Below are 23,400 nucleotides of genomic sequence, written 5' to 3'. Positions count from 1 at the left end.
CACGGTTCTAACACCGACTTTTCCCTCGTTCCTCCGCAACATCTCGCTGCACCAATCCTTTTCATTCTGTGCACGCTTCTACGATCCTCTCGTGGCTGCGTCCGCGTGAAAGGAGACGAGTCAAAGCAAAAAACATTTGGTTACACTTGGAACGATAACAAGCCCGTGCTAAAGCTCTCTTTTTGGTTTAATCGTTTTTTTTTGTTTTTTTTTTTTTTTTTTGACAGTTCGTTTAATTGATGTTAGCATTTTAATGGGACACAGGTTTTTCATTCCAATTCTCCTTTTTATTTCTGTATCGTTTTTTTTTTTTTTGGATTGATTTTTTTGTTCTGTGTAACTTGGAATTTTGAGATGGATAGTTTTAATTGGCCTTTTTAGGTCGAACACTTTTTACTTGATGCGTTGGATAAACTTTTTCTAAATTGATCGATCCGAATAGATTTTTTTAATTGGTTCTGTCAGGTTGATTTCTTTCATTGTTCCGTGTAAATTGATTCCTTTATATCAATTCTTTCACGTTCAATTCGTTAAATTCATCTCTTTCAAATTAGTCTTTTCGGATACGTCTATTAATTCGCTCTTTTACCTTCTTCTCTTTAAGTGGCATTTTTTACATTCGCTTTCTCCAATCAACCATTTTAATTCAATTCTTCGAATTGATTACTTTAACTCTGTATTTTTAGACACGCTATATCAACTTTATTTTCTTATATTCGTTTCTGTTCGCGTTAAAACAAGATCCTCGATCCGATGATCGTTCGAAAAGAGTCCTCCCTTGTGTCGATCTGCTCGTTCGTATTACAAAACGGAGGACACTTGATCGATTAACGGTGCAAGGAGATCTTTTCATAGTCTATCGGCAACATCACGCTCCGCTGTGGATACATCTTCAGCTACTAAAATAGAACAGAAGAAAACTCGAACAATCTATCGAGGTAAACAGAAACAGGAAACTCGAAAGATATCTTTCGCTTAGTTTCTTCGATAAATTATTCGCTCTCGTCTTCTTGAAACGCGAACGAGGTCCACAGTACGAACAATTTTCGTCGAGGAACCGCATCTAGCAAGCTCCACATCTCCCACAGGGGAGAATCAAAGCCACGAAATATCATATTCTCTTTATTCTCGAGTCCCGTGACAACATCATTGCCCGACATCATCTCTTATCTCTCTCTCTCTCTCTCTCTCTCTTTTTCTCTTTCTCATTTTCTCACGCATCGACCCCTCTCGTTTCTCTCTGTTCCTTAAATATCTCGCGATAGAAAAAAAAAACAAGAAAAGAAAAAGAACACTCCAACTCTCTCTCTTTCTATCTCTTATCTTCCGGCCCGTTTTCCCTTGATTTTCTCGTTTTTTCTTTATCCCTTTAATGATCGTTTTTACGTTCACCCTTACTTGTATTCCTTCGTTGATTCGCGTGTATTATTTTTGTAAATCGAGGGTGTGCTCCACCCATTTGTACATTTCTCTATACGTTGTTTTCGTACTATTTTTGTGTTTTTCTTCCTTGTCGATCTTTCGCAACTACCATTTTTCTTTTCCAGCGCATGCTAGCGTATAGTAGTTCTAGGATTAAATTAATCGAATAAACTTTTTTCCCATCGATTTAGATTTATTTAATTGATTCGACGATCGTCGAGGAATTCATTCTGATTAAAATGGAATTCGGATTCTCGGAGAATTCGTGGTTATTTATATTTGTATTTCGAAAATTATCTCAACGTGATCGTTTGATAACGAATTTTATTGAAGTTCCAACGCAATGGAAGTTTATTTATTTCCTCCGTTCTATTCTTTTCTCTCTCTCTCTTTTTTTTTCCTTTCTAAGATTTAATCGAAAGGCTAATAAAAATCATGAAGTAATCCTCGTACGATCGATAGACGACGTATTAATCAAAGGTTTTTCTTAATCAGTTTTTCCAGGTAGCTTCTATGTAGCGGTGTATTATTAACCACGCACAATTATTTCAAATACGTTCGAGCGAACGGTTTATTGTGTATCATGATCAATGTCGAGATTACTTTTCCTCTTTTGAAGCTGTATTTCAGATCCGGCGATACGCGTCGAGCGTGATTAGCTTTAAAGAAACAGACGAGAAGAGAGACATTGACAGTCACGTAGAAAGTAATCACGAAGTTGGATTCAGGGCGGTTTGCGTTTTCTTATTATTTAAATTGAAAGAAGCGCACACGTAATTTTCTCTATACCATATCAGGTAATTTTCTCTGTACCGTATCTGTATACAGATGCGCGTAACTAATTCAAAAGATAGAGTTATTTGAAATCAACGTTAATATATGATACGCAAGTTCATCTTTTATTTAATTTGTTAATTTTCTTATTTGTTAAAATTATACGTAAATGTTCTCTATAACGTAGAATCTGTTTTAATTGCATCTATAAGTGTCGTACGATAATTAATCGTTTAAAACGGGTACCTAGGACGTTTGTGCTTATACCTTTTCTCATATTAACGAGAACTACCTCGAACGATATATCAAATGTCAGTCAAATCTTATTTCTTCTTGGAAAATTTAATCTGCATTTTTATTTTTCCACCTACGTAAGGAATTCACAAGTTCTCGTATATTCGGACAAACCTTATGAACGGAGTAGAAAATGTTAAAAGTAGACGAGCACCTTCAGCGGCAGCGAATAATCGAAAGTAATCAAACCTCGATCGACGTTCATTATCTAATACGTAATTAAATCTTTCAGGACGCGTTAATTCAAAGGCGAATCCACAAAACGCAGACCGCCCACATTTCCCACTAACGAATTACCTTCTTACGCTTTCAGTATTCACCATTCGATATTAATTAAATAAATGATCGATCGCCTATTATTTTATCTTTATCGGGCCTGAATCGAGCACCTCCAATTAAATTAGCGTTGCAGAAATGTCTATACTGCGATTTCTACAATCTTATTCATTACGCGGATCGCTGAAATATTTCTCAGATTATCAGATTATGCTTCTTGATATTTCGATCTGTAATTTATAATTCACCGGCACAAATTTATGACAATTATATCCTGTATCTTTTTATGCAATTAATTCGATCCGATTATTGTACAATTAATATCATTGATCTTTGGATGTACTCGATCGAGGGTAAGAAATGTATAGAGTGGTTCTCGATTGAGCGTTAATATTTCCAGGTGAAAATATAGAGGAAAAAATGAAAAAAGAATGTTCCACAACCGTAGGTTTTTTCAATATTATTTTTTCTTCGTTTAATAAGAGAAGACCTGCGTGTGTGTAACATCTTTTCTTCCTTTTATGCCGCAGATTTACTCTTTGAACTGTTTACGCGCAATTAAGAATTACTCTCTTATATACGGGATGAGTCAAAAAAGATGGTACTCTGAATCCATTAAAACACTCATCCGAATCATTTTTAAATTAACCAAATAATTATTACATCGTTGAAAAACCAGATAATTCAGAGGTAAATGCAAACCCATAGAATAGAGTCAGTCTATTTTTTTTCAATTCTGTCAAATTTTGACCCAACCTGTATAAAAAAAAAACGATTAACAACATACAAGGTATTTCTTAATACGTGAGAATCTTTACGAAAACTAAAAAAAGCACTTTTTCGCATATTCTCGTGTACACCGCCGCCATTTAAACCCCCATAAATATGGTGTTTATACCGTTTTTTCACATACTTCAAAGAAAGATTCTAGGGTTAATCTCATCGTTGTGCTCTAAAAATGAGTATCATCGCTTTGACAGAGAAAGCAAAAGAGAAATCAAGAGACAACATAGAATATTCTAAACACAATCTCTCCCCTAATCTCCGTCTTCATTCTGTGATCTATTACGTACGAAGAGACACCTTGTACAGAGCAACAATTTTCGAAATTCTAACGCACCAACGCTTGACTTGAATGCAACTTACGCTGTGCACTCTTTCTCTTGTCTGTTCTATGTGTTCTTTTCTTTACGCCACATTCGACCACCACCTTCTTCGCCAACCACCAACCGTCACCAACCAACCACTAAATATATATATATATGTCGACCATTCAAAACCAAAAAAAAAAAAAACCATGAAACAAACTTCGTACAAAAATACTCTACGATTCGAATTCGAATCTCCTTCATTGGACTGTTCGACTGACCAACTAAAAAAAAAAAAAAACCATGAAAAATATACATCTTCGCCTCTCTCTATCTCTTCTCTTCGGCCGCATTGACGCTGCTCTCACATTGTTGGTTACTTCTGTCCTTTTACTTACGTCCACGCTCACCATCGGTAAAACGAACATGGTCACCATGGCCGCCATGGTAACCCGACGGTCTGGTCCGAATACGACCCCACCTACCATCGCGTACGGTGAGTTGTTTTCTGTTGAAAGTGCGCATAGATCTCGATCGTCGAGGATCCGTGTGCTTGCGGAGACGGTATCCCGTGATTTTGATCCTTGGATCGTTCGAAATCCAAAATTCTCCAGATTCGTACTTCGATTATGTATCAATGAAATTTCTAAATTACGCGTAGTAAATCGATACGGATATTGAGAGTGAAACATGGCAATTTTAATAGTTGGGAGAATCTAGAAATCACAGAATGGTTAAAGGCGAACAGTTGTATTTCGAAATTTTGGAATTTTATCTGAAACTGGAGTTAAATCGGTTCGAAGATTTCGAGTTGATTGGGTTATCGGACAGGTGATTGGATATTCCATTTGGTGATTATTAAAGGACGCGATAAGGACGACGAGGTATTTCGTCTGCGTAAAGTTGTAACAGCGTTTATTAACAAATGGATGAACCACGGGATAAATCTTCTTGGCCGAGATCCTCGACGACCAAGCAATGATATAGGAACACGTCCAACGCCCAATGGTTCCCCGTCGAGCGACTCGACGAGTTTCCGGGTTGGATAATTGAATCACGAGTCGCTCGACGGAATCACGCGCCATTGGGTTCGTGAAGCTTCCTACTGTTGATAAGCGAATCCGCGTGAGAGGGCATCGACGAAATCGAGTTCCATAGGCGTCGCAACCTTACGAAAAAAAATAAGCTGGCAGGGCGAAGGGGATTCGCGGAGAATATTTGATCGTGGCGGCGCCTATGCATCGAAAGACACGGAGATCCATCAACATATGATAAAATAGACGCTTGGACCTGTATTCAAAACGATCATTCTCACCGACGTTCGACCCTTCGAGCTGAAATCTGTTAATATATTCGAACTTTAATCCAATGTAAAATTAAATAAAAATAAATTGAAAATTAAATTAAAGATGGGTAAAATTGGAGAAAGATCGCCTGATAGAAACTCATCGCTCGGTTTGGTTTTTTATTCTATTCTTCGTTTTCTTCTTTTTTTTTTAATACTTGCTAAGACCAGAATCGTTTAAATATTCGGAATGTTTTTACAAGCGTTGCGAGAAGATCGATTTCGAAATTTGCTCTTTGCTAGTGGACGAAAGTAATGTATTTTATCAGCTCGAAGAGTGAAATATGCCTCTTAGAAACGCTTCTAAAACAGTGATATAGAGCACTAGTGGCCCGTGCAATATGTTTTGAGCACAGATCTGCTTGAGATCGAACGGTTCCTTCCCCAATTCGTCGGGTCTTCTATTGGATCGCGCAGATATCGTGCGTCATCCTTTGAAACGCCGTCGATACTCCCCACGGACGATGGATCTCCGTCTCTGGGACTCGGTGCCAAACTCGAACACCCTGTGATAAATGTTAGCTCGGTAGTAGACTGTCGCAATGGCGTCGTCAAAAGGAATCGTCAACGAGCCGAGAGTACAGAAAAGTCTGTACCGTTTCAAGAAAGTAAACTCTCATGCCTGGAAGTTGCAAAATGGATCATGAAACGTTAATACGCGAGCGTTTTAAAAATTATTTTCCAAGTTGAAATATATTCGACTTTATGGGGATTGATAATAAAATTTATTGATAAATGTGGAAATATTCAGTGTGTATAATATTAGTTTGGTGTCGTTTTAAACAAAATTTGTATTTCGTTCATCGATCATGTAGCTTAAAACTACTTAGAAATATCAGAGTCCTTTTCTCTTTTTTTGTTAGTTATATCTTAAAACAATTGTTATAGAAGAATTTGTTATTAGTTTTAACAAAACGATTTGACAGAACAATTTAAAAAAGTACAGCAGGGACGGAGATTTGTTTCATTCGAATATTATAACAGATACTTCGGATGTTTTGTAGATTTTTAACGTTGCGTACATTCTTATGCTCTTTGCGTCTTAATGTTTACGCCATGAATGCATAAAACTGTGCGATTTAATTCTGTTTATGAATAAAAACAATAAGTTTTATCGATTTATCAATCAGTCAAAATAACCTGACTAGTCATTTTCTATCGTTAAAATGAGATCGGGAATGGATCTAATTAGAAATAAAAGACACCAAACTATGTTACGCGTCTAATGTTAACGTAAATATTGTGAAAACGTAAAGATTGACGAATATTCGATGGTAATGCCCATTGCGACAGACCACGAGTGCATAATCATGCGCTGACACGTAAATGTCTAGAGAGCAAAGGCTTGATCTGTTGTATAAATTAGTAGTGACGTACGTCGTTGTATGTGCCGCATCGTCCTTCTCAGTGAAAGCCGCAGGATGTAAAGGATGATCGATAAATGTCTGCTCCCCTCAGTCAGAGACCCACTGAAATCTCTTCGTCGTGCGCTCTTCTTCCTGGAAGAATGCGTCAGACGTCGTACAAATGATCAAAAAAAAAAAAAAAAACGAAAAAAAGACAAAAAGAAAGAAAAGAAATGAAAACCATGCTATGGTTAGGATAGCTCCTTATAGAGGAGAGATCGTTCTTTCTAGGCTCTCTGTGAAGTCCATCCCCTTTTATTCTAATTTCTTGAATATCCTCCTCCACCCCTGCTTTCGATATTTTCTTATCACCGCAAATGCGAAAGCATACGAGAATACATCGTTGAAGGTCGCTTCAGTCGTTGCTATTGATCAGGCAAGTTGAAAAAACGTTTCTCCTTCTTTTTAACTTCGACGATATTTTCTTTTTTCATTGGAGAAGATGAGAAGATGCATACTGTTGACCAAGCTTTTCAAATTACTAACGCGTTTCGTAGAAATTATTCAGCGAAATATCGTTTCGATAGATAGTCAGCTGAGAGTTCTATTGTTCTAGGAAGCAAAAATCTTTGGTAAACTTCGAATTAAAAGGTAAAAAGACACTTGGAAAATTCTTTCGAGGCAAAGACGAAGATCGTTCTTGAGATTCGTAGCGTTAGTTTCGAAGGCAAGCATAGCGATAGCAAGCGATATTTATTTCGAAGGAACAATAAAATCAGCATTTATAATTGGAGACGCGATTCGAAATATTTGGTCAATGGTGTACGTTGTAATATAATATGTATATTGCAAGATATTTGAAGAATTCTCGGGTAAGACGATTATCTTCTATCTACGTTCATAAACAACACACAGACAAGAGATTATATTTCCCAATATCATTTTTAACGAAGCTTGTTTTAGTTAAGGTGTAGAGAACCAGTGTTCAATTTGCACATTGAAACCAACAAGACAAATGTGTACACTCCATACAGTCCAGAATATCGATCGTACTTTTAAAACTTCTCGAGCTCGAACGTTATCTAACCTAACCTAACAGAGTAAAGTGACCGAAGTAAAATAAATTCCACATTTCTTTTTATTTGCCTCTATTTTATTTTCTCTAGTATTTTTTTTTATCGGCACGTGTTCTAAATAAACGGAATAGACGACGAAGATTCTCGATTCATGCTGACGTTTCGTGCCACGCTTTTACGCGGAAATGGACGTCGCAGGATATTCCAGAAATGTTTTCTTCCTGCCATCTCAGCAGAACGTTCGCAAAAAGCTTTTCCATGCAGCGCAGCCGCGCGATTGCGGATTACGAGAAATTAAAGCGAATCCGCAGTTGGCCTGGCGAAATTGAACCTTGTTCAATGTTCGACCCGAACACGCCACCAAAATTCACATAGTTGACATCGTTAAACGATGTTATCAAAAGAATTAAGAATATTCCATTGTTATTAAGAAAAGCAAAAAAGAGATAAATTATTTCATAGCTTAAAGTTGAATAAGACAAAGGAAAATAATTTGTAAATTTGTACATTACGAAATAAGAATTATCCATTCGATAATTCAGAAATAAAAAACGGATAGAGTCAGTAGAATCTCCTAATTCGCCAATTATCTCATCAGCAAGAACGAATCTCTTGTTTTCCTATATAAGTGACAAAATTACCCGATTTGCTGTAGCGTCACAAGCCCCGACATCCGCAAATTTAACTCGCGAATGCTTAGTGAAGCGGAAACACAGCGACAGCGGAACGATATTTTCACGTATGTCGATTCATGTGAAATTGTTTCTTTTATAGTACGAACAAGCTAAATCCTAGAGACTTCTTACTTACTAATATATACATACGTATACATATTATTTGTTTCTTTCGGTCTTCTAAAAACGAACAAAAAAGAGTAAACGTCTGTTTCTTTTTATTTTTCCTTTTTTTCTTCAAAAAAAATATCTACTGACTATGAATAGCATTAACTGTTCCCTTCAAATAACATACAATAAAATTGCAAAGAAAGATTTTACGAACTATTTGTAACTTTTCAAAAAATATCGAAAATGTAAAGAATAGTATAATATTCGTCAAATCAAAGATTATAAAGAAATTATTTGATGCTATTCGATATAATGTAATTCTAGAATTTGAGTCTTAAACACTGTACCGCGATATCGAAAAGAGACCTCCATTTTGTGTCGACGTGAACTCAAGATGGCCGACCCTTAGGCTATTCGATACCTTATTTAGTCGATTATCCGTAGTCTGCTTCTTAACCCGTAACTGTGCGCCTAGAATTTTACGAGCGATTTCACGCCGAAACCTCTTCGCGACTGGCTTAATTTAATGGTCACTCCTCAATAACTAACCAGTGGTTCTCAGTCGAAAAACTTTCAGTCTTCAAGCCAAACTTTCAACATCAAAAAACCAAACCACGTAATCGATTAGCAAGATATTCGATTAAAAGAGATTTAATTGTTCCAAACCATTCACTTCTCTAACCATCGCATTCCCTTTACAAATTCGAAACACTCGAAGCTTACAATCAAATGAAATTTCGTTGCTTTCAAATTCTAACATTTGAATACAACGACTAAAGTTCTACCACACGGATACGGGTTAAAGACTAGAAAAACATCGAGCATAAAGATGCGACCGAACACGCATATACACAACTACGCTCTAAATAACACAAAACTAAAGAAAAAAAAAAAAAGAAAAGAAAGAAAGAAAGAGAAAATGCGAACGAGCAAGTAGGCAAGTAGCGACGAACATACGAAACGGCGACTGGTAAAAGCACCCGTAGTTGACCGATGGTGCGTACGTTTACCCGCGCTCAAAGCCTGCATGTGCATGTGTTGATCTCTTTCTCTTGCATTGGCCGTGTCTTCTTTTCGCGTAACTGAGGAAAACCTATGGTTTATGTAATCATTGGCCTGCATGTTAGTAGTCGCTGCTTATTACGATGTACATACGCACGTATTTCGCACACCGGCTTCCGTTTTGTAACACGTGCACGCGCGCGCGCCCATACGTAGCTGCGTGCATTTATTATATGCAATGAGCTTGTGCTATTATCCTCGTGCACTCTCTCTCTATTTTTACGCATATAATGTATATGTACGTGTATATATACATATATATATTATATTTCAATATACGATTACGATTCAAAGGATTTCTTTATATTTTTCAACTTCTTTGTCACCAATCTGTTAATTCCGGTATAAAAACTGGAATAAAATGGACAGAACTTCGATAGACTCGTGTGAACTTTGAACGAGAACGTACACGAACGAACGTCTCGCTCGGAAAGCGAGAGAACACGAAGAATCGCTTCTGCGCACGCGTCAGAGCGATTGGCCGCGAGACGCGCGAAATTCAAAACGGTGAAACAATTCTGTTGATTAATATATTGTTTTTTTTTTTCTTTCTTCACGTATCGTTCTACTTTTTTTTCTCTCGTCGCTTTTCGTTTGCATAGAATTCGATAAATATCTACGTTGAGTATTTCTGTTCGTTTATCGTTCAGTTCGCTGGTCAGAGACGGATAGAAGATCTCGATAATCCGCGAAGGAAAGATAATTGTAACGATTCAATGTACATCGATGATTTCCGGTATACGCGAGTGAGTTCGGAATAAAGAAATTTTCCAATGAATCCGTCGGATGGAAAAAAGTTAATACGTGTAGTTTTATGCAAATAATAAATTCTTATTTAGACCCAAAAAGACAGATGAGCAAAATGAAAGAGCAAAATATTGTACACCGAGACTAATATGCACTCGCTCGTCGCGTGCACCGAGTTCTTTTGGCTGTAGTTTGCCGTTGTTGTTTGCCGTGAGACCCAAAAATAACAAGTGACATTTTTCCATTTTTTTTTCCTTTAATTTTTTTTCAATAACATAATCACCGGATAAGCTGTTGTATGAATAATGTAGTGAAAAGCCAAATGTCGAATTACTTCGCGACGAGAGTTGCGGGGCGAATTCGTGATCGAGATCTCGCGAAGGCAAATCAAAATCCACAATCGTTCATCTATATTAGGTTAAGTAAAAAGTTCTGAGCGTTTTTCGCTAGATGTCTTTAGTGAGCCATATCTCACGATGTGCACATCGCATCGAGTCATAGTATACACCGATTTCAAGGTGATATTACGCATCAAAAAGGTTCTTTGTCAGTTTTGTGTTCGGTGAAGCCAGTTGTGTGTTACAGCGTTCGAAAATGGAGATAAAAAAAGAGAAAATTCGATACATTCTTCAGTACCACTACGACCAAGGTGAAAAGGCGGAGCAGGCGGCCAAAAAAATTTGTGCTGTTTATGGACCCAGTACAGTATCGAATGCAACAGCAAAGCGGTGGTTCCAACGATTCCGTTCTGGTAATATGGACGTCGAAGATGAGGCACGCTCTGGTAGGCCAATCGTCGAAAATGTGGATAAAATCATGGAAATCGTCGAGTCGGACCGGCATGTGAGCACTTATTCCATTGCCCAGGAACTGAAGATTAGCCAGAAAACCGTTTGGAACCATTTGCATAAGGCTGGTCTCAAGAAGAAGCTCGACGTATGGGTGCCACATGAATTGACGCAAAAGAACCTTTTGGACCGAATTGATGCCTGCGATTCTTTGTTGAGACGTAACGAAATCGACCCATTTTTGAAGCGGATGGTGACTGGCGATGAAAAATGGGTCACATACGAGAACAACAGCCGAAAAAGATCGTGGTCCAATCGCGGTGGGCCGGCCCAAACGATCGCCAAGCGTGGATTAACGGCCAAGAAGGTTTTATTGTGTGTTTGGTGGGATTGGAAGGGAATCATCCATTATGAGCTGCTCCCATCGGGGCAAACACTTAATTCGGACCTCTATTGTCAACAACTGACCAGACTGAAGCAGGCGATCGACCAGAAGCGGCCAGAATTGGCCAATAGGAAAGGTGTTGTGTTCCATCAAGACAACGCCAGGCCGCACACATCTTTAACGACGCGTCAGAAGCTCCGAGAGCTTGGCTGGGAGGTTCTATCGCATCCGCCGTACAGTCCAGACCTGGCACCAAGCGATTATCACCTTTTTAAGTTTTTGCAAAATTTTCTTGATGGTACAAAACTGGCCTCAAGAGAGGCTTGTGAAAATGAGCTGGTCAAGTTTTTTACCAATAGGGACGAGGACTTCTTCAACCGCGGAATTATGAAATTGCCTTCAAAATGGACAAAAGTAATCGAACAAAACGGCGCATATTTAATCTAAATCGAATAATCTTGACTATGTTAATTTCATCGTCGAAATAAAGCGAAAAAGCGCTCAGAACTTTTTACTTCACCTAATATTTTTAGCTTCACGTAAAATCGCTAATGTCCATTTCTTCCACTATTTTTTTTTTCTTTCTTTTTACTCTTTTTTTCTTTTTTCTTTACGCAGCTACTCATAGGTGATACATAGGTATCGTCATGTTTATTCATTCGAAAATAACTGCTGTTTGCGAGTATGTAATTACGCAAGTTGATCGCTAGTGAAATTATGCTAGAAGCTCACTAGACCCTAGTAACTTTAGCGCCAGATTCTATTCGTTAGCATCGTGCCTTCGCGACTTCGTGGATCACTGAGAATGAATCAGCTAAATTATCGAGAGACGGATCGTCCTAACTGAATCTTGTCGCTTTTCTAGGTGCAGCAGCCAATCTACGCAAGGAGGTTATCAGAAACAAGATCAGAGCCATTGGCAAGATGGCGCGTGTCTTCTCCGTCCTCAGGTCAGCAAACAAATTTAATTAATAACAGTTAAACTTGTCTATTCAAACAGCTCCGATTAGATTTCTATCGATAAAAATGTATCTCATAAATGCAACGAGAAAATATCATCTTTAACCGATGATATATTAGAGTTACAGCAGAAACAGGTAGCGTTTAAAATTAAAAATCGAAGATACATCGTGCGTTGCGTTGTTATTTTAATAGTTGCACCCGAGTCTTTGCAACTGGTCAAATGTTTTTCGAAATGAATTAAGAAGAAAAAAAAATAACGAGGAATTTCATGTTTCAAATTTACATACATGCATCGACTAAAAAAAAAAAAAGCGAAAAAACGCAAAATCCTCGAAATTCACAAAGTCGTACACTGCACACGACTGGCAGAAACAAAGCATGGTTGATAGAAGTCGAAATACAGAGATTCGGAGCAGAATTTTCCTACAGAAACACTAGCGTAACGGAGAGAAGCGTTAAAACTTTCCAGATCGCAACTGTAGGTCAACGCAACAGCCATAAAAATTGCACACAACCGAAAGTTTCGTTGAAAAACGAAGAAGATGATGTTGCACCGGCGCAAACCATATTCTAGTAGCAACTTACTCGGTTGATGGAACGATTATGCCTCGACCGAGCCGATAGAATTGCTTAACGTTGCGAGAAGTCGATCGAAGTTTCACGGTCGATCGATGATCACCAGAACAATCCTGTGTTCTCTGTGAAGACTCCGAGGAAATCAAAAATGAAAGATAACTCGGCGTGAAAATTCTGCTATACCGTTCTGCTCGAACTCAACTTTCGCTCGAAAATTTTAGTGCTTCTGGCTAAACGATTAGCGCGAATTCGAACGCGTTTATTAAGAGCAGTTAATCAAGAGAGAAATTGATTACCATTACTTTCACATCTTTTGTCTCCTTTTTCCTTCTTTATTTTCATGCGGTGCTAATTGTTGTCGATTGGTTCGTCTTTCAGAGAGGAGAGCGAGAGTGTGTTGCAGCTGAAGGGTTTAACGCCGACTGGCGCTTTACCTCTTGGTGCGTTATCAGGTGGAAAGACGTCCCTAAAGAACGGTGAGTTTCGTTTCTAATCAACTACATGTAAATAGAGCGATCTTCTGCAGCAGCTGATCTAATGGTAAACGATATTTTTCTAATAGATTCAGGAAGAATAAATTAATCCCTACTTTATTGTAATGTACTATCTAGGATGTTGTTGTCATCTTGTGGTACATAACCGTATTTATAACGTGCAATTAGTACGGATAGTCAAGGGTGCTTGATACACTTAGTGGACATAGTCAAAGTACACAGTCTCGTAATACATAGTCACATTTATGGTACAGCTCGTGGACATGCTCAGTGAACTACTAATTGTTGAACCGGTAGCAAAGCTTGCTAATGCATAGCTCGATACCAGTTATTTTTAACGAGTAAGAATCGTTGATCAACGATCATAATTAACGATCGAAAGAAACGATCATCCGGTAAATTAGAATTTCTCTGACAAAAGAATTTCGCTCCATTTTCCCCTCATCGAAATTTTAACAAACACCACCGCGATCTTCCCTTCACCGAACTTTCCCTTCTTTCTTGCGTTATTCATACTCCACCCTTGAAACGTTCCGCTCGAATAGCGGTTGATGACGACTCGTGAAATTATTGTTGACAGCTCTGCAAGGTTTCTCGCCGAACCACAAAATCACCTCGTTCGCCGAGGCGAAAGGTTTGGATGCCATAAACGAAAGGATGCCGCCAAGAAAGGACGCCCCGCTCACGCCGGTAAACGAGGAGAAGCCCGTGATAAAGCCACCGGCTCCTGCGGCAGACAAGCGAGACCACAACACACCGCAACCGCAATCGTGAGCCTCACACTCGTCCAATCAAGGTACACATCACACCCACGTGGATGATCCTGACAGGGAGAGCGTTTTTATTCTCTCTCCTTTGATTTCTATCTTTGCTCTTTTTAAATTTGGATTCTCGATCCTTTGGTCCTGTTGATGTATATATATATATATATATACATATATACATATATATGTATATATATACATATATATATATATAGGTACGAATCACGATATAGCAAGGTTGTAAAGGCTTCACAGCTAGTTAAGAATTAAATACGTACTATTGGATATTCGCAGGTCCGGGCCGAAGTTCGTTGAAGAAAGCTGTGTGCCATAAGAATGATAATATAGAGAAAGTTATTAACGCGTGTAAACTTAATATATTGTAAAGAGAATAAAGTAGATGTTGAGGAATCGTTTATTAGTTGTAGGTATACACAGAAAACAACAAATCTAGCATAATCGATGAACACTGTAGTCAATGTTGAGATATATATATATATCTAGAGAAAATGGAAAAAGCTAAATATGTTTCGGATGCGAATCTACAATTATATAAAGGATTGGCAAAATTTCTTTATAAAATTAAAAGTCCATTGTCTATCTGTACTGAATTATAAGAAAGTAGAATGACTGTCTCATTCGCAGCTAGTATTGTCGATAATATTCAGATTATTAATCCCCAATTCCGACTCTCCTATCACATATGCTATCTTTTCATTCTGCGCATATATCACCATAATGTTACATTATAAGATTTGATAGAATCTATGTTTAAATACACTGAGATTTTGTAAAATTTATAGAATTTATCGGATTTATAAAATTTACTAACGCGGTAATATTTATAATATAGTTATTATATACAGGGTGCGGCCGAATAACATGCAAAAGTGTGCAGGACGTGATTCTTTGTAGAAGAATAAGAAAAGAATATAGAGTAGAACTTTGTCGTTCTCGGCTTGGTTTACGAGAAAATCGAGTTTGAAAATTTATCAAGTATATGTTGAACATGGCTAATCCCTCACTGAACATGACTAAATAACCGACAGGATTCATGTTCAATACATGTTCAAATGTATTTGGTAAATTTTCATACTCGATTTTCTCGAAAACTGAACCGAAAATGAGAAAGTTCTATTCTATATTATTTTCTTATTTTTCCATGAGGAATCGCGTCGTGCCCACTTTTACGTATTATTCGGTCGGATTCTGTATAACAGCTTTATAATATACACGCAATTTACGACTTCTCTGTAACTATCTTGAATCGTACTGTAGCAAAATTCACAGGATCCACGAGGGAGATCGGCAAGCGATTGTCGTTGGATGTGTCGAAAACGATAACTCGTTGGCCGATCGATCGGATCGAGCATTCGAAGGATATAAAGAAACGAAAGGAGCGACTAAAAATGTATATTACGATCATTATTATGATCAATAAAAGAACTTCAGTAGTATCTTGCTCAGGCGTTTGAAAGTTTGTTTTGTTGGAAAGAGTTGATGATATCGAAGAATGAACGTAAGAAGTTCCACGAGTGAATGTGTATCGAAAACTGTAACGAAAACAGCTCGATAATTGTACACCGATTAACTCATCACGCACGATACGCACCTTCAGACATATGTAACATATATATATATATATCTGACTTGTCTGTTCTCACCCTTTGTCGCGTGGTTGATTAACTTTGACACGTGGGTCACGGGGTCACAACTAACCTGGAAAAGGTAGTACCATTGGCGACACGTGGATTCACAGCTTCCTGTTGCGTGTTGCACGAGTATCGACCCGTGGAGAACACTTTGTTGGCCGAATCGTTCTTCCTGATGAACATCGTCCCTCGTTAACACGCTGTTGATGTTTCGATATTCATCCCTCGACGATAGGATTTTTTTAATCCTTTCGATGCCGCGAGAATAGAATTTTTAGTATTTTAGAGAAATTTTTGAAGGATTAACGACTTTAAATTTGTCAATAAATTGCATAAGAAAGGAAAATTCAGAATTTTTATCAATTTGCCAAAAGATTCGGAATTTAGCGTTTCTATAAATTTCGTGTGACATTCAAGTTTAACATTTTTACAAATATCTGGAAGGCTCGATATTCAGAATTTTTATAAATACTCTCTTGATATAATTATTATTTGTTCTTATATTGTAGAATAAATAGTTGCGATTTACCGTAATATTCCTTTAGCAGCGAACGGAATAATATCTTTCAAATTTTTTCTTACGATTATGCTGAGTTAATAATGTTTAATTAGTTGAGTTTCGAGAATTAAATTACAATTGGTAATAAAAATACCGTTGACGTTGTAATTAATGGGAACTGTGTAGGAGCGGGTTGTTCCTCGTTAGAAATACAAATTAGTATATCAGGAGCAGACGAGGCTGCAGCTCTCACTCCTCGAATTACAAACTCCGCCAAACTTGCTAACATTTATCAAAGTTTGAGCGATATTGTCTTCACGGTAACTGTCCGCTGCTAAACGAAATTAGAGACAAGTAGTTGCTGCCGTTTATAGTCCGCCCTTTGAACCACTGAAAACAATCAGTAGCATTTGACGGCCATTAACAGCCACAGAGCTGCTAATAAGATTATCGTTGCAACGAAAGGATTAAGAATGACGAGTCCCTTGAAAAAAGACACGACACTAATCAAATATATTTTTCACTAAAAACCAAATATTACATAACTTATTCATTGATTTCCCTTTGTCAATCTTTTGGCGATTAAAAATTTGAAAAGAGTATAAAAAGAAGAAATAAAAGAATATTTAAAGAGGAAATATGCTGTTTTATTATTTTTCTTTTTTAGCCATAATGGTTCAAAATTATAAAAATTAAAAAAGGTAAAATTTACGAACGCAACCTAAATTTTGATTGTTTTTCTTTTCCTACGTACGATGGCTTAGGTAAAATTGAAATAGAAAAATTATTAGAAAAATATAAAAAATATACACAAGGTAGAAACTTTCATTTTTTATCATGTTCTTTTATCATTTTTAATTAACTTACTGTCCAAGTGTTAACAGCAGTAAATCGAAGGATTTGTCTGAAATAGGTGGTTCCCTTGAGCGAAATTCACCGCATGCTAAACGTCAAGGCTGCAAAGTCGTAGAAGGGAGATCGATAGACTCGCACAAACTACGCGCACGTTTATTTCTCCGTGTTCCCCAAAGCAGATCTTAAACGGATAAACGTTCGCAAGACCCTTGCAGCAACCACTTGGAAAAGCTAGTTTCCAGAAATTTGGATCCTTTGGGGAAACCGGACATCAGACGAACCCTTTGCAATTCTCACGATTCCATAAACTTTGCTACAAATTAATTCACGGATTCGTACCTTATTTGAAAGTCGAAGATTCTGATCCTTAAAAAATATACATTCTTCTTCCAAACATACGATAAAAATCTATCGATTAATATCAATTTTGTCTTTTTTTACTATCGTACTTGTTCCATCTGATTTCTCATTCTATACTTATTGGTCACGTATTTTCGTATCATCTCATGTACTTATCCTCTTTTATGATTCATCCTAAAGATATTCATATTATAAAAAGGAATAGGAATAGCGTTCACATTTCCCTGTTAGAGAAGATATCTATTATCATTCAACGTTTATTTCATCTTACTCTTTATACTAAAAACATCATCGCTTATGATGACATATACGCTAGATACTTAAACTTGTTATTCATACACGTCAAGCATACTTAAAATTTAAATTTAAATTTACCCCATTCTTATTCGCTCAAAAAATATTACTTCACGAAACGTAGAAACAACAATCCACCAAATTTACGATCTTCCTCCCAATCGCAAAGAAATTCAATATCAAATTAAACAAAAGAAAAGTCAGGTAGAAAAAAAAGACAGCAGGTTTAAACCAGTCAAAATTTTTTAATTTCCCAAATCTTCGACTTCTATCCTCACCCTTCGCTCTAAGGCCGGGTGCAGACGAGAGACTTTTTGGCGCTGCGTCATACGTTTTTCATTATTCTCCCGGTTGAAAACAACGTATATCGTACGACACAATCGCGGTGCCGTTGGAAGAACAGAGAAACAAAGTTCTTCTGTCTCACAAAAGAAACATACGCGTACAGGTGTTCCCTCGTTCTTCCAACCCGCTGCCGCTACGACGATTTAACGCGTATCGCTCGTCTGCATCGGGTCTTACGTCTACGATACGTGAACGATAAACGGCAAACTCAAACTCAAATCTAACATGCAAAATATCCACCAATATGCGTAAACGATGTTCAGGAAGAACACGGCCGGCAAAGCATGATGGAACGAAGACGAGGCCAGCGTTGCACGTTTTTCAGGTGGCAAGGATGGGTGTTAAGGTCCCAGTGCTGTCGTCGCCACCGTCGAAAAATCCAAACCATCGCTCGTCTCTCACCCCCGGTTGTTATCGCCAGCGTGCCGTTCGTCGAGTCAAGAAGGTGTCATCGCAACGAGGAACGAGAGTCGCACCACAGCCAACCACGAGATGCGAGTGTCAGAGGTGGAGTTCGAGAAGAGGAAGCAACCCATCAGGGGAACAACGAGCGTCGTCGTCGTCGTCGTCGCGTATGTTGCTCGCGTCTTGGCAGCCGTTGCTGCGACAGATGTTCCGCACGACGTTTGAGATACTCGACGACGAATCGTTTGGCTCCATTCTGTTGTTCGCGGCCAAAACGTGGCGGAATATTCGCCTCGCGAGAGGAGTTGCGCGCCCGTCGTGCACTCGTCTCTTTTGTCCTCTTCCTCCCTGAGGACGACGACTCGTACGACCTCCTTCTGCCGCTCTACGAGCCGTGGTCGCGTTGGATCACCACTTAAAAGTCGTCTTGTAGCGTCAGAGCGAACAGGACGCGTACGAAGGTTCGTTCTCAGGAAGGCAGAAGTCGCGAATGGATCTCCGTGTGTACGCGCGTGCTGGACCGCGAAGAACAGACGTTGAACGAAATTGGGAACGAGATTGGATGACCGTACGAAGTACCGAGTTATATATAGAGTACCGATGATTGTAAGATAAATGACGCAAGGGTAGGATAACGAAGGGTAGCGAGAATCGTATGCGTTCGTTTGGAAGTCGGGGAAGGAAGGGACGCGCGTAGACACGGACCAGGGGCAAAGTAGAAAGAGCATCGCGCTGTAGGTTGGCCGATCTTTTTTTATCGGAGACGCTGGATGGAAGGCGTACGGAGAAGTTGGCGTGGTAGTTGGTTGGAAAGTTGATCTTCTCGGAATCGAACGTGATAAAGGAAGATTGTCGTTCGACTTCCTGTATGCGAGGCGAGTAATGATCGAGGCAAGAGACGAAGGATGGAAACCACGCTCGTGCGCGGTCTCCGCCAAAGAGAACGGAGATCAAAGCGAAGAAACGGAAGTAATTTATACATGCGGATGCAAATGATTTGAAAGAAACGAGAATAAAAAGAAGGGAGAGGGTAATAAGGGAAGAATATAAGAAAACATTATTTTCTCTTTTAAATCATTTTCATCGCGTACATACGTTGCTTCCGCTTCTTCGCTTTGCCTTCTGTTGTCTCTGGCGGAGACCGCTAGATCGTGGTGTTTCGCTCCTCCGGCAAAGAAGCAAAAGGGGGAAAGTAAAATAAAAGATGAAAAATTTTAAGGCAGCTGGCCTGTCGGTACGGCGGAGCTTCCGGTTTTAGGATTCATTAGATTCTTAAGAAGTTCGCCCTGGTGGATGCACGGGCATCCCTCCGCGCGCGTAAAAAAAATGGGGGCGCGGATACTTAAATCGTAAGTCGAGCTAAGCTTTAGGATTAAGGCGTAAGTTATATCGGAGAATTTATTTAATATACGCATATATATTATATATATATATTATTAATTAATTAATTAAAATTATGATTATTACTATGAATTATTATTATGAATTATTATTACTATCGTTATTATTACTAATTATTACGATGATCATCGATACTATCGAATACGATACACGATGTTAATGATGATCATAATAATAGTTCTCGCGACACCTATGGAAGGGAACATCGCACGTCGAGCGAATCGTTTTCCGCCCACCTGCAAGCGAAACTGTTTCCTCTGCGGTAGCACACGTTGCATTCGAACGAATTTAACCGGTTTATCGAACATCGACTAAGTCCGTACGTTTTTTTAGAACACGTTTAGCTTCATCCTGTATTCCAGCAAAACTGGCGACAGCTTCTGATCCTCGACCAGCTAATTCCGATTAATCAAATATTTCATAATTTCCAACGTAATATTCTTTCTAACATTCGAATCGATTTTGGTTAGGAACGATATAATTGAACTTAAATAATCCATTTGAACTAATGAGAAGTAACGGATGAAAAGTAATTGAAAGATAGAAGAAACAAGATAAAGCGAAATGATTGAATTCAAGGCAAGAATTAGCTGGTTCCGATCATGGACCAAGGTTTTCAAGGAATACGACCTAGAAATCCTTCCTCTAATCCCACAAATTCGCAGAAACCATTCACCCTTTCCCAGAGAATCGCCATCAATGTTCTAAACATCGAGGATTCTCTTTAAACTAGAACGTGTGTTTCTCGTTGCCACTAAAGAGAAAAAAAAAGAAGGTGGCACGCACACTTAAACCAAGTGAATTTTAATCTCTGATCACTTGTGAGAACATCTTCCAAGTGTTTTAACTTTGTTCCCCTGACCAATCTACCCGGATGGGTATTTTAAATTCTCGTTCGACGAGAGCTCGATTCGCCGATTTCCACGCGACCATGCTAACCGCGGACAACGGTTTCGCTTGAACGACGTCCACGAGATGGATCCGTGCATCCTATTTGTTCTTCGAGGATGATGACCTAGAACAGAGAGAAAGAAAAGAATGGGTAAAATGGCACGCTCGACGAGGCAGAGGAATCTCTCGAGGCTTCGTGAGCCTCGACCGCGCATGAAGGATTTAATAGCACATATTATAAAATTATATCGATAAACCATGACATGTGTGCTCGTTTTGGACGTGCGATGCGGATACCTCAACCAGTTTCCGAAGAGGCATTTTAACGTGAAAGGAAATTGCGGGGAACGTTCTCGAGAAGAGACGAAACAGGCGGAAATGGGGGAGAATGCTTGATCGATCCGTGCGTAGGTATCTACATTGTTTACGAGTTATCGTGGTCGAGAGGAACGGGATGAGGGATGATAAAGCGAGGGAAAACGGGAATGCAATAACGGACAGAATGTTCGAAGTCCTCTGAATCGCGTGAGAATGGTTGGAGGGAAAGCAAAGGGAAAGGCCAAGCGAACAGACAAACGCATGACACGTCTAATAACGTTGATCCTCTATGATTTTAATGTGTGTTCTTGCTACTATCCAACGTAAGTCTGGGCCACAGCCACACGTTGTTCGAAACTGGTGCCGGAAGTGGAGCCTTTAATATCTTGGGAAGGATGTATCACGAAGGGGATCGTAGGGTGGACAGAATGGTGGGCGAATATCAGCGAATTGTCTCGTAGTTACGTTGTAGTTTTTATTTTTCTTTCTCTATTTCTTTTTCTTAAGGGTCTGCTGGACGCGAGAGACGTTTGAGAAATGGCGGAATCAAAGCGTTCCAAGGTGGATACTCGCGTGCCACGAAGTCCACCCGCGGAGAGATCGAACCTCGGTACACGTGACTTCCCAGTGGTTAGCTCTTCCTAGCCAAACGCGAGCGTGTTGAGTTCAAGCTGACGGGTATCAGTGCCAAACTATAATTCCTTTACGATTCTTGCGGTCTCTTCGCTCGAAGATCACCTGACCCCACTGTACGTAACTATAGTTCGTGAGACAAAGCGTAGATACGTAGCTAATTTTAATTAATCGATCGTTCTATGATTTGACCTTCGTTTTACAATTGTACGTTGCGCGTATCGATCTTTCGCTTTAAGGCCGACTGTTTTTAAGAATCTCAATCGCGATGGCGCCATCTGTTTCGGTCGATGGGAAAACGACAGTTTCACTACGTTTCTTTTATTCCCTCCTTTTCTTTTTTCTAAGTTAATTGCTTCTCCTTCCTGTGCTAGTTGTATACTGAGTTTTCCACGTTTTCCCGTTATTTGTGACTCCCGAGTGCATGGCTGGCTGGCTCCTCCTTCATTCGTTGAAGCGTTCCCGCGCTTATCGTCGCGTCCCCGCGACGTCATCTCCCCCGGCCGTGGCCAGCTTCGTAAACGATTGCAGCCACGGGGCTGCGCCACGCTCCTCGTCGTGTAATATTTCTAGTAATAAAGCGGTTTCGCGATCGAGTCGCGGGCCTTTCTCGTCGTTTTCGCTGTTTTTTCTACCTCCTCTCTCTAGAGATCGATGAAAAGCGGAAGAGAAGACGAGCGGGTATCGCGACGAAAAGCATGCCACTGTGAAGGGAGAGTTAATGGAAAGTCACGTTAAGTGTGCAAGGGCTCGTAGCGAAATATTTAGGTGGAAGAAAAATTGGGGAAAATACATGGTAGGAAAGAAGGTCACTTCCGACAGCCAAATGATGACAGCGTGCAAGAATTACGGTCTGAAACATAATAAAGATAATGAAAGAATATTATTATAATGAAAATGAATGAAATAAAATATATGTGTGTATATATATATATACAAAAAAATATATTGTGTATGTATATATAAACGCATGTACGTATAAATATATATATATCTCTTCTCACTATGGATAAAGATATACAGTGAATAATATAATTCTATCTCTCTTTGCTACCAAGTTGTACTTATTCTTAATTGATTTACTTGTACAAAAGAAATGTGTTAAATAATAATGAAATACAATTATATATATATAATATACAGCTATATAAATAATACATATACATAAATATAAATATATATATATATAAATATTATACATATGATATAGCGTTAATTAACTATTATTATGATTATTATTACGATCATTGTGAGATACGGTTATTCTTACTTATTTGATTATTGTCATTATATGATTATTCTTATTATTATTATCATGACTATTATATTGTATATCATTATTCCTATTAATTATTACCATTATATCGTTAACGACGTTATCGATGCTATATTTAATATTCTCACATCGTCTCACTATCGAAACGCAAAAGAATAAAAAAAATATATATATATATTACAAAGTACATAAGAAGTGTGAATGAGTGTTATACGGAGTGAAGAAAACGAAATAAAAAAAGAAATCAGAGCCGTTGGTAAAGTTAATATACAACAAAACGTGTATA

General features: G+C 38.6%; 1 protein-coding gene across 9 annotated transcripts in view; it reads left to right on the top strand.

The window, feature by feature from the left end:
- Positions 1-18,590, top strand: part of LOC117207338 — a 148,002-nt gene extending 129,412 nt beyond the window's left edge. For 4 of the 9 annotated variants that reach the window (XM_033447449.1, XM_033447447.1, XM_033447448.1 and 1 more), the window contains 4 exons: positions 12,254-12,338; positions 13,306-13,403; positions 14,002-14,217; positions 18,516-18,554. In XM_033447449.1, the coding sequence (XP_033303340.1) occupies positions 12,254-12,338; positions 13,306-13,403; positions 14,002-14,195 (377 nt within the window). In that variant the 3' untranslated portion in view covers positions 14,196-14,217; positions 18,516-18,554. Of the gene's footprint in view, positions 1-8,276; positions 8,361-12,253; positions 12,339-13,305; positions 13,404-14,001; positions 14,218-14,479; positions 14,602-18,453 lie in introns of those variants that run through there. The other 5 variants (XM_033447451.1, XM_033447450.1, XM_033447443.1 and 2 more) reach the window with 4 other exon arrangements.
- The last annotated feature ends 4,810 nt before the right edge of the window (positions 18,591-23,400 follow it).

The sequence above is a fragment of the Bombus bifarius genome, unplaced genomic scaffold (assembly GCF_011952205.1).
Source record: "Bombus bifarius isolate JDL3187 unplaced genomic scaffold, Bbif_JDL3187 scf7180000008028, whole genome shotgun sequence".
Classification (NCBI taxonomy): Eukaryota; Metazoa; Arthropoda; class Insecta; order Hymenoptera; family Apidae; genus Bombus; species Bombus bifarius.
The sequence above is the reverse complement of the archived record's forward strand: the minus strand, read 5'-3'. Positions and strand labels throughout refer to the sequence as shown.